This window comes from Balearica regulorum, chromosome 2 (assembly GCF_011004875.1).
Source record: "Balearica regulorum gibbericeps isolate bBalReg1 chromosome 2, bBalReg1.pri, whole genome shotgun sequence".
Classification (NCBI taxonomy): Eukaryota; Metazoa; Chordata; class Aves; order Gruiformes; family Gruidae; genus Balearica; species Balearica regulorum.
In genome coordinates, this window is record NC_046185.1 from 135,732,612 (window position 1) to 135,744,223 (window position 11,612).

At 41.0% G+C, this 11,612-nt stretch overlaps 1 protein-coding gene across 1 annotated transcript; it reads left to right on the forward strand.

Moving 5' to 3' along the window:
• The first annotated feature begins 2,601 nt into the window (after nt 1-2,601).
• AGR2 (anterior gradient 2, protein disulphide isomerase family member) lies at nt 2,602-8,130 on the forward strand. Its single transcript, XM_075746072.1, has 8 exons — nt 2,602-2,679; nt 4,355-4,492; nt 4,746-4,809; nt 4,896-4,948; nt 5,649-5,722; nt 6,112-6,175; nt 7,112-7,195; nt 7,802-8,130. The coding sequence occupies exons 2-8, from the start codon at nt 4,363-4,365 to the stop codon at nt 7,849-7,851; spliced, it is 519 nt and encodes a 172-aa protein (XP_075602187.1). The 5' UTR covers nt 2,602-2,679; nt 4,355-4,362; the 3' UTR covers nt 7,852-8,130.
• The last annotated feature ends 3,482 nt before the right edge of the window (nt 8,131-11,612 follow it).

Here is an 11,612-nt window from a genome sequence, read left to right on the forward strand (position 1 = left end):
ATCTTACAATATACAACTTTAACAGCACTGGAAGCTTGCTGACTCCCAGGTATGGCTCTCTCTGGCTTTGACTCAGGGCATTTCTAGTGTGGGACTGACTATACATTTCATTCATTACTTTTATTCCTCCAACATAAACTTTTGCTATTTATTCTGAGCAGCAGATCACAAGATTTGGAAGCATGTGTGTGTTATGAAATTAGGAGAAATGGCTGAATTCTAAAACTTCCGTATTACGAAATACAAGAAAAAACGAAGCACTTCAGAAAATACCTTTAAAATGGCTATAATATCAGTCATCAAAACTGTGCTGATTTCTGTGTAACATAATGAACAAAGGTACCTTCAGACCAGAGAAATTAAAATCAAAGGAAAAATCCAGTGACTAGTTTTGTAAAGATGTTAAATATTAACAGTAATGGAGTCTACAAGATCTTTATAGCAAAAAAGGAAAGACCTTCTGGGATAGTCCTATTTTGTTCCAAGCTCTCCTGAGGCAATTCCTGCAGGATTTAGTCACTGAGGCACAGAAAGGAGCCCCTGATAAACAGCCAGATGCCAGCTCAGTGGGTGGGTGCATGCTGAGGACCCAAGCAGGGAGCTGTGGGAAAGGCTGAGCTCTCCTCTCTCATCATCATCAAGGCACAAGGATGGTTTAGAGACATGTTCAGCTACCTCCGTTGAGATCACTGGGTTGGACCTGACAGAGAAGTCCCTGTGAGTAGCTATGTCTGAATTATTGAGTTTCCTGCAGGAAACAAATCTTACAGAGCAGCACAAAGCTATGTGGAAATAGGCTAAGGCAAGTCATCTCCTGAAAAGAGGAGAAAGCAAAGGTGCAAATTAAATGGAAATACTTCTAAAGCAGGAGCCAAGGAGTGGGTGAGAGCTTAGTTTTGAGAATGCGTTTTTAGACAAACCCAATTTTTTTTAAAGTGTGTGAGTGGGAGCCTACCTGCTCATTATCTCTTCACATAACCAGAGAGCAACTAAAACTTCTATTACAGGCTTTAAAACTACCAAATGATATTAGGTGTGACCTGAGAAGACAGACAGCAAGAGCGTGTTAAATTAGAATTATAAATTTTCTGAGCTGAGGCCACAATTTCAGAAATGGGTACCTAATGTTTGACTCCTGCATCTGCACTGAAGTGGATTAAGGATGTAACCTGATTGTCCAAAGTGAGCACTCACGGGTCCAAATGTGGAACTTGGAAACTTATTTTGGTATATGTTTTTGAAGAAAATCCGAGTGGATGTGATTTGGATACACAATACAGAAGCTAACAAATACATCTCTGAATCTTCAGGGAGAAGTACTGGAGGAGGAGCAAAGATTTATATGCAATCTCTCTCCTTTCATTTCTTTGGCAGGAAAACATATATTTATCATGAAACATACAGAAACAGGAGTTAATATCACTGGCCTCCCTGGGAGCTTTGGTTTCACCCTTCTAATAAGTGAAGCACCCAAACAAAGCATGGTACTACTGTGCATTTGTAAGGAACAGCAATACTTTTTTTTGCTTGAGTTCACCATCTTGCTTCTGTACCTCATTTTCCTAATCACTATTTACAAAAAGATTAAAAGAAATTAAAAAATAAGCAACAACCATGATCCAAAGCACTAAAGCACTACATTCTCCTAAGTGTATTCATAAAAAAGGGGGCTGTTAGCAGCCATCAGAGAGCACTGTGAATTTCAAACAGGAAAATCCATATCTGATGGATTGCTCTACCCAACTGAGTAATGTTAAATGTTCATTGCCCGTGAACATGTGATTTTAATCTCACTGAAATACATGAGGCATGCACCAAGGAAAGCATACTGTAGTTTCAATATATATTGCTGAGGACAGAATCGCATTGACCTCTGAGGAAGGACCATCTGCAGTCAGTGCAACAGTAGGGATGGCCTTCCAGCCACCTGAAAGTCTCATCTTCCTAAGTGTTGTACTGTATTATATGTGTATCTGAAACCTAAAATGGTTGATTTTCATGTTGTAGTTAAAAATAAATGTCCACACAACTAATAAAACATGGAATTTGAAATAAAGGTTTATTTAGACCTCCACTTATGAACAGAGTTTATTGTTATAGCTGCCAAATACATTTTTGTGGAGATCTTTACAAACTTTCTTTTAGGTTTTATTACAATTTTCCTATGTGCTGTTGTATGTGCATGTGTACACACATATCTATATAACCTGCACAGATATTTATCTAATTAACATCTGAAGTTCTGAGTTACCAATTTAACTTTTTCAGAGGACTAAAAGAACAGCAACCCATATTGATTTTCCAGCCAATCAAAAAAAGACAAATCACTCTTTAGGCAAATCAGGAGTCTTGACTTAAGCTTACCTGGACTTGGATCTTTGCCAACATGTTAAAATCACCATTCCAAAAATGTCCCAAAAGTCTATAGAAACATCTCTGAGTTTTAGATGCAGTGTCTGACAGGAAAATGTAACGTTACTTAATTACAGACTTAACCCTGAATGTTTTGGTGGGGAAAAAACTTGAAAGTTTAGCTCTTTGGAAGTAGTATTCAAATTCAAACTTGTGGGTGGAGTTGGGGTGTGTGAAGGTGCATAAATAGGCAGTAGGAAGGGTAGCATTCACACTGTAACCAGGAGCACCTTCACACCCTGGCAGGCATCTGGGAGAGTAAACAAGGTAAGGCACGGCACGGCACGCTTACTGCTTTAGAGAGTCCCTGGGGGAGCTGTGAGCCTGGGATACCTGGGGCTGGAGCAGCCGATCAATGGGGAAAAACAGACTGCAGCAACATAGGCAGAGGTCAGCACAGCTTGCTAGGAAGAAAAAATGTGTAGAGAAATGTTGGCTTTGGAGGTTAAAAGAGCCAGGAGAGGAGGGCTTTTTTTTGGAGGGGGGGGTGAAGAACTCAGCAAAGTGCACATAGCCTTCCAGAGGCAAAGTTTTTAAAGAGCAGGTTTAATGTTCTTCTGTTTTGCTTTCTGTATTCTGCATCAGCAACAGCAGAAAAATTGCCTGGTCTTTGATTTCCTGGTTGCCCCATACCACCTTCTTTCTTTTTTTTTTTAGAGAAACATTACTTCCGCTATACAACTCTAGCCAAAACAACTCTTGAGGCAACCCTGAAAATCCACTGGGTCTAATTTAACTTTATGCAATTTTCTTCCTTGCCAATGAGACTCTTCTCGGGGCAGAAAGGCAGTCTGCTACAAAAGTCATATTTCATGCCCTTGAAACAGTGACTCTTTGAATGTTTGAGGTCTGTTGGACATCCTGATATGAAAGAGCACTGTTCCACTGATGGAAACTCAGCTAACGCCTCCTCCTGCAGTTCTTACCCAGAAAAATGCTTTTTCCCTGGACTTTCATTTTCATTGTCTGAATTGTAAAAACTGACAGCCCATTGTAATTTTTGCATGAATCTTTTGAATTTTCTGTATTGCTTTTGGAATATCTTAGGTCTTCCCACTGTACCCATTACACTGGTGTTCTAGTTTCCAGGAGGAAATTTAATGAGAAAACATAGGGTCATGTTGCTAAAGTGTTTTCCCCCTTCAAAGAAGCATCTCAGCTGAAACGCTGAGGAGCTTCCCATCAGACGTGTCTCATTTCCATCTCCACACCCCGGAGTCAAGCTCAGGAAAAGCCCTCTGCTTTGCGTTGCTTAAACTGGCAAACTGCATTTCAGTTCTCACTGTTCCACACAGCAACTCCTCCCCACTCTTTTTATTATACATTCTACTGGTTTTATCTTTAAGTATTACATGATACTTTTAAGGGTGAAGACAGGATCAGAATTTTCAACAACAGCATTAGGCTGTGCCTATGCCAGTGGCTCACTGTAAAGCCTAGCTTAATGTTCTGACTTCTCATGGGTTGCTCCCGCTGCACAAGGAAGGAAGAGCCAAGACAAGTGAAGTTTTCAGCAGCTGGGCTCCTGAAGTACTTGATTACGATAACACTGGGAGATCGAGGTATAAGTGTGAATTTACTAGGACCTGAAAGTACTCTTGGAATTGCCAAAACTCAGTTGTTTTACTGAGCAAATACATGCAAATGGAAGAGAGAGAAACTAACACATAAGTGCACATTTTAAAAGGACCACAGCCCAACAGCATGAACAGAGCACTAGAAAGCTGCCAGGTCCTTTGTGGCAGTTTGCTCAGCAAACCTCACGCTTCCTTGAGGTTCCCCAGGCCCAGGCCCCTGCCTGGAGCAGTTCGTTTCAGCCCTGACTCACCCTGCTGCATACTTGTGACTTGACCTGCCGCTCTAGCCATCCTTATCTGCTGTGTGCCTTAAAGCAAGCAGCAGCCTGGGAGGCACGACGTGAAGTCTCTCTCATCTGTTCCAGGAGCAGCCATGGAGAAGAGTTACGTGTCCATGTTCCTGCTGCTCGTTGCCATCTCCTGTGCTCTGGCAAAGGATGTGGGCAAGAAGGAGACAAAGGAGACTACCGCTAAACCAAAACTGCCTCAGACACTCTCCAGAGGTAAAAAACAATACTACTAAGTGCAATCTGCTACCATTTTGACTCCTATGCTGTTTTAAAAAAAATAATTTTCTTGCAACTTATTCTGCACAGACATTTTCTAGCATTTCCTAGCACCCGCTCCCCCTTTATTCCCGATTTAAAGCCCTCTGGCAGCCCGTCTGCTCAAAGCCCTTCCCGGCAGACGCGGGCAGGGGACGGGACGCGAACCCCGGGCCCGGCTTATAACGCTCCGCCTGTCCTTCCCCCGCAGGCTGGGGCGACCAGCTCATCTGGACGCAGACGTACGAGGAAGCGCTCTTCCGCGCCAAGCACAGGTACCGCGCCCCGCCCCGCGCCCCCTAGCGCCCCCTAGCGCCCCCTAGCGCCTCCCCGGCCCCTGACCATGTCTCTTCTGTTCCAGCAACAAACCCCTGATGATTATCCACCACTTGGACGACTGCCCGCACAGCCAAGGTAATTAAGCCCTTTGCACTGGGGGGGGAAATTCAGCTGGTTTTCAGGTTTTGCTTTTAAAAAATCCAAACCAGCCACCATTCTGCTTGCTGAGTAAGCCTTAGTGAAACACTAACTTGCTCAAGCATGCAGAGGAGTGTTCTTCAAGTCGCTGTCCCACATAGGCATTTTCCAATGTGCAGAAGAAAAATTAAAAAGTTAATTCAGTATTACATGATACAGAAATGAGCAGAGGTCAGCAGGTTTTGGCCTGTGACAAATCTGGTTTTGGTTTGTATCACAATCAGCTAAAAACAAAAAACAAAACCAAGAGTAGTGAGAAATGTTTTCAAACATTTCAGGCTGAAGACCTGCACGCTGTATTGTCACTGCCTTAAGAACTGGAGCCAGAAATCACAGTAGCAGAACAGGAGGTTTGAAGGGTCAAATGCTCAAATTCAAACTTAAGCAGACAAATTAGAGAGTGAGCTGCTCTATCTGAAGGAAGGAGGGATATTTTGTAGTATTGTAATTACTCTTTACCACAGAACATCAACAAGTTGATCATCTTCCAGCACAATGAACTTAAAATCTTTATTTGCTGTAATTGTAAACTGGGAATTCTCATTTTGATTCTATCAGCTTATTGGAATTTGTTTTTCAAGGACAATATATTTCAGGAGCGTATTTTTAACTTCCATTCCCATTTGTTTCTCTCTAGCCCTCAAAAAGGTCTTTGCTGAACATAAAGACATACAGAAATTGGCTGAAAAATTCATTCTCCTGAACCTTGTGGTAAGTTTCCCAGTTGCACTTCATTAAGAAAAAGCAATAAAGTTCTATTTTTAATTATGGCTTCTCTAGCTTTAATAGGTTTAATAGATAGGGTTGGCTAAGAAAAACGGCTAGTTCTGAAGCATAATAGATTTAGTAATAAGTCTCTTTCACCTGTAGCTATCATAACCTCAAAATATCAGGGAATTTAAAGTTTAATAATAACATTAACTGTTGCTATCAATTTGCCACTCCAGCTGTTAAAAGATTGCATCCCAGACAGTAAATTTCTTAAACTGCACAATATGTTATTTAAGCTCTATTTCATTACACAAAGTACAAAGAAAAAAAAAATCATGTAACATGCCCTCCTGCAATCTTGACTGGGAACCTTATCTGTTTTCTTTTAGTATGAAACCACAGACAAGAATCTTTCACCTGATGGCCAGTACGTCCCTCGGATTTTGTTCATAGGTGAGTATCTCAAGCATCAAAGCTGATCTCAGACCAAAGCCCCTGCTGCACCATGCATCTCAAATCCTCAGTCTTATTAACAGGAATTTATTCAATGACAAATATAAAATTTGTAGTTGACTCTGTTGGATGAAATCTCAAAGCAACCCCAGGCAGGTCATCAGCTTCACAGATCCAGCATTGCTCCCTTGTTGATTCCACAAATGATGTCACTTCTTCCATTGTGTCACTGAAGTGACATGATGCCCCAGTCACTGGAATGGCTAGGCACTGGCTCAGCCTTGCTCATCCTCCTATCTCTAAAAATACTGTACACCCGTCAGGTTTCTGTTTGGAACACAATTTCAGATGTTGCAGGAACAGCAGGGCCCCCGAATGTTTCAGGGGCCAATTTTTGAAGCTCAGTACTCAGGTCCACGGTCTACCAACATGCACAACCCCTCATAAGCATTTGCATTTTGGAGACCGATGAGTGGCCGTGCATGCATCCAGGTATTCCCAGAACAGATAGGAAACCTTATATACTGTGCACATGTATCGTTAACACATACCTTGATAAATTTAGGTCATGATGACCATTTTCAACAGACCAAAGGACCTGTTACATTATCTCTTCCTTTATTATTTCTTTTTTAACAATGTTTGTGGCCTGAAAGCTGTCTCAGCTTGTAGACTTAATTTAGGCACTATGCAGTGGCACAGGGTGGGAGGCTGATCAACATTAATCAGAATGAAACTTATCCCATTCTTAATAAACCTGCAAACACAAGACATAAATGTCAATGACTGTGTAGAAGAATGATCTCTTGGTTGTTAGTGGAACAGACTTGCCTTGCAGAAACATTCAGGAAGCAAGCAGAAGTGCAGAAAGGTTTATTTCCTTCTGCTTCAAGGTTAGTCCTGTCCTCTACAATGTCTCTCATCCTTTTTTTCCAGATCCTTCCCTGACTGTGAGAGCAGATATTACTGGAAGATACTCAAACCGTCTCTATGCATATGAGCCCTCTGACATTTCATTGTGTAAGTAGCATATTCTGAAATATTCTGAAATAATATTCTGAAAGCAGTCACATTTTTCATATGACAAGGAATAACACCAGGCATTACAGACTCTTACAATCAGTACTTGCTGAAAGACAGTTAACCAGGATTAAAATTAGATAGGATGCTAGACTTAAACTCAGTGAGGTGAAAAGAAGGATGGCGGAGCCCCAGAGCCTTAAACATCCATTTGGAAAGAAAGCATACGTCAGTAGGAACTTGCATAATTCAGCAGCATTCACTGTAAGCAACAGTGAGAACTCCTGCACACAAGCCGTGCCGGGCCAGGTCAGGCAACCTTCTGGGAGCAGGGAAGAGTTGTGTGCTACAGTTCCCCCCTCCCCGCACAGCTCCTGTCTCTGCCCTGCGAATGCCCATGCGTTTGCATTAACGGATGGATGTTCTCACCAAAGTTAAACAGATGATGTTCACAAGGTGCTTGGAAGAGCACAGTGCATCAGAATCTGTATAGCAATAGGCGTGTGAGCAAAAGCTTTACTAATAATGGCATTTTCTCTCTAGTACTTGCAGTCTCTGGCAGAGGAAGTTGCAACAAAAATAACATTATGAATATTTCATTTCTAGTGTATTCAAACATGCAGAAAGCGCTGAAGCTCCTGAAGACTGAACTGTAAGGGGAAGAAGGAATCCCTTAAATACTATGAAGTCTGATCTTCCATCTCTTCTCCACTCATTGACACTGGTGAAGAGACTATTTAGAGTGATATTTAGTGACGTATAGTGCTGGTTTATATACATAAACACTACAGTTTTACATTAGCACTTTTGTACTGGGCAGCATTTTTAAAAGCTGGAGGCTTTTAATTTAAGACGTACAGAAGAATACTGTATGATCCAACTGTAAAAATGATTTTTTTAAAAAATAAATCCATTTAAAGTGTTTACATACAAAATATTGCTGCGTTTTGTATTTTTTCCTTATTATCACCTACCATTATTAGAAAGAGTACAATGACTTGAGACCACAGCTTGCATTTTTACATCTAAGCACTTAGGAAAGAAAAGGGCTGTGGTGGGTTAACCCCAGCTGGCAGCTCAGCCCCACACAGCCACTCGCTCACTCCCCTCCAGAGGGATGGGGGAAACAACTGGAAGGGTAAAGGTGAGAAAACCCGTGGGTTGAGATAAAGACAGTTTAATAAAGCAAAAGCCACGCATGCAGGCAAAGCAAAACAAGGAAATCATTCCCCATTTTCCATGGGCAGGCAGGTGTTCAGCCATCTCCAGGAAAGCAGGGCTCCAGCATGCAGAAACGGGTACTCGGGAAGACAAACACCACCACTCTGAAAGTCCCCACCTTCCTTCCTCTTCCCCCAGCTTTATATGCTGAGCATGACATCGTATGGTACGGGATATCCCTTCGGTCAGTTGGGGTCAGCTGTCCTGGCCGTGTCGCCTCCCAACTTCTTGTGCCCCCCTCAGCCCACTGGCTGGTGGGGTGGGCTGAGAAGCAGAAAAGGCCTTGGCTCTGTGTGTCAGCAATCACAGAAAACACCCTTGTGTTATCAACACCATTTTGGTCACGAATCCAAAGCATAGCCCCATACTAGCTACTGTGAAGAAAATTAACTCTGGCCCAGCCATATCCAATAGAGGAAAGCAGCCTTTTATCTCATTTCAGCAGCTTGCTAAGCTCTGTATTGCTCAGCCTGCTTTATCTCCATTTATTTTCTCATAGCACCAACCTATGCCAAGCCCTCATTATCAGCCCTTTCTTTACAGTTAGATAACAAGAAGTGCAAGCCTTTTACAGAAAAGTACTTGAGACTAGAAGATGGGATTGTTTAAAAAAGAAAAAAGCCCCACATACAAACTGGCTGCACTCTGAAGTGAAACAACGATCACCTTATCTACTCAAAGATTATTTTTTTAAAAGATAAAAACCGCTTCCCTGAAAAGATTCCTGTTTACATCAGAGTTCAGTAAAGCCTTGAGATGATTAATAGAAGGGATACTGTTATGTGGTTGGTTTCATGATTGCGCTACGGCTTGTGATTGCTAATTTACAAGCCCAAAAGGGACAAGAGAAGCCAGAACTAAAAGCAACCCTGCAACTGAATACCATGGGACTACACACCACTTTAAGACTTAGGCCAAAAGGAGACTTTCCAACCTCAAACATCGGAGAACTCAGCAGCAACACCAGTGAGAAAAACTCTGCCCAGGACTATACCTCCATTATCTTCTCAGCTTTTTGGCAATGTCAGCCATTATTACCACTACTATTAACATTACTACCACTACCCGTCATGATGAGAACCAGAAGAGAGGAATACACTTGGGAGGATAGGACAGGTAAGAGAATCAAGGGTTTCAGCTCAAGGGAATTTCTCAGCAAAATTAGAAGCAAGGCACCTGCTACTATGTCCTTGGCAAGCTCCGTGAACCCTACCAACCAGAAAATCTCAAGGAGTACTTGGAAATGGCCCCAGACATGCAATTGAGTATTCCTTCAGCAGTTAAGCAAGATGTTCCTTTCTACTGCAGCAGCCAGAAGATAGAGGAAAAAAAGGACGCAGTGGGGCAGAAATATTCTCTATAAGCCACTATCAGCCAGAAAAAGCAAAAAAAAGGTGGTTACACCACTTTGCAGAGGGACAGCACAGAGAGAGGCTGGAGCGATTGGTTATCAGAATCGTCTTTATCTACTCAACCCAAAGTAAACTTGCTAGAGCTGTGTATCTGACATAAAAGCTGCCTGTGGCATCACATTTTACAAGTCTGTTTTTGTAATGCCACCGAAGTGGCGTAATTTTCTTAAGCGGGTGTACTGATGCTATGGACAATATCCAGCAAATGGATATAAGGCATAATCTACAAGGGTCTAGTAGTCTACGTGTTATAGATGCAAATACACAAGCTAGTTGAGCCTACAAGTATCAAGAGATTAATTTTTGCAACTGAAGTTCATTTTTGGCACTCAGGCCGATGTTTTTGTAATTTGCTTTTCATCTTAGACAAATTTTCAAGAATCTTAATACATAAATGGTCAACTTAATTCTGCTCTTTTCATCCCCTTCTCTAAATACAATTATTTAGGTTTACAGAGACATCAAGCCAAGCTGAGATATCTAAAAAAAGACCTCTCTCCATTTTTTTGGAAAACCTAGGAAATCATTGCTCAAGTACATGTGGTCAGTAACCTGAAGCATAGAGGATGGATGGGGTTTCCAAATTCCACTAGCATTCGGACCATCTTTAAATAATTAGACCTAAAAATAATAATGCAAGCTAGTAACACTAGCACATTCCTATTCACTTGTCATCTATAGATTTTAAGGTACATTTTTACAGGTATCAGTTCCAGTTCTGCAACCTTTTTGGTTTTGTAATAGTTACTTTCATGTGAAAGGAGGCAGATGCTGTACAGTGGTATGTGAATTAAGATCTAGACTCACTTTCTCACACAGATGCAGAAGAATTATATTTTATTATTTTATAGCCAGTTATTTTTATGTGATAAAAGTGTGTAGGTGTCTTGAAGAAAATCAAGACAGCTTTCTACATTCTTCCAGACTAACCAACTTTAAGAAAGCATTTCAATATAACTAAGGTCAAAAAGACATCTAATGTAAGCATGAAGAATACTCCAAGTTGAACTGCTTTGTTATTTTGATACTCCACTGCTGCAAATAACTTCTAAAAAAATCTGGTTACAATTAAGTCCAATTCTCAACCAGGAAGATAAAAATTAAAATACTTCTCTGGAAACAAACAAAAAGATTTTTATGCAACCAAAACTATTTTCTCAAGAGGAAAGACAAAGCAAAGAACAAAGAAAACTTCAGAGACAAAACCCACCAAAAAGAGGTATAAATAATTTTTCAAATGTTCTATTTCAACATGTCAGAAGAGTACATTTCTTGTATACTGACATGTGAGTCAGACCTCTCCTGAGGGAGGCTACTCTCTTCTCGAAAATCAAAGACAGACTCATTGCCCCACTTAAGCATTAGGTTCTGAAAGTGAATCCACACCTCTGATATGAATTTCAAGGTTTGTGTTGGTTGGATTTTTTAAAATCACAATCTTGAACAGACAAAGTATTATTAATATGATAGAAAAATTTTAATCAAACCATACAATCCACTGATCTGTCTTTTCACTACTAAACCAAAGTCACATTGCAAGACATGAGAGTTGCTGAAGCGGTAACATTTTCAGTATTTTCTCAGTGATGCACATTTACACTCCAATATCACTTACCATATTTATGAACCCAGACCCACCCAAAACTAAGCACTAAAATCAACCAGGAAAAAAGTAAAAATTGAAGCAGCAATGTGGTATTAAGTTTCATACACCCTTCTCCATAAGACTTCTCCTTTAATTTATTACAGTAATGTACAAAATACAGAGCCTGTCTAAACTAGGA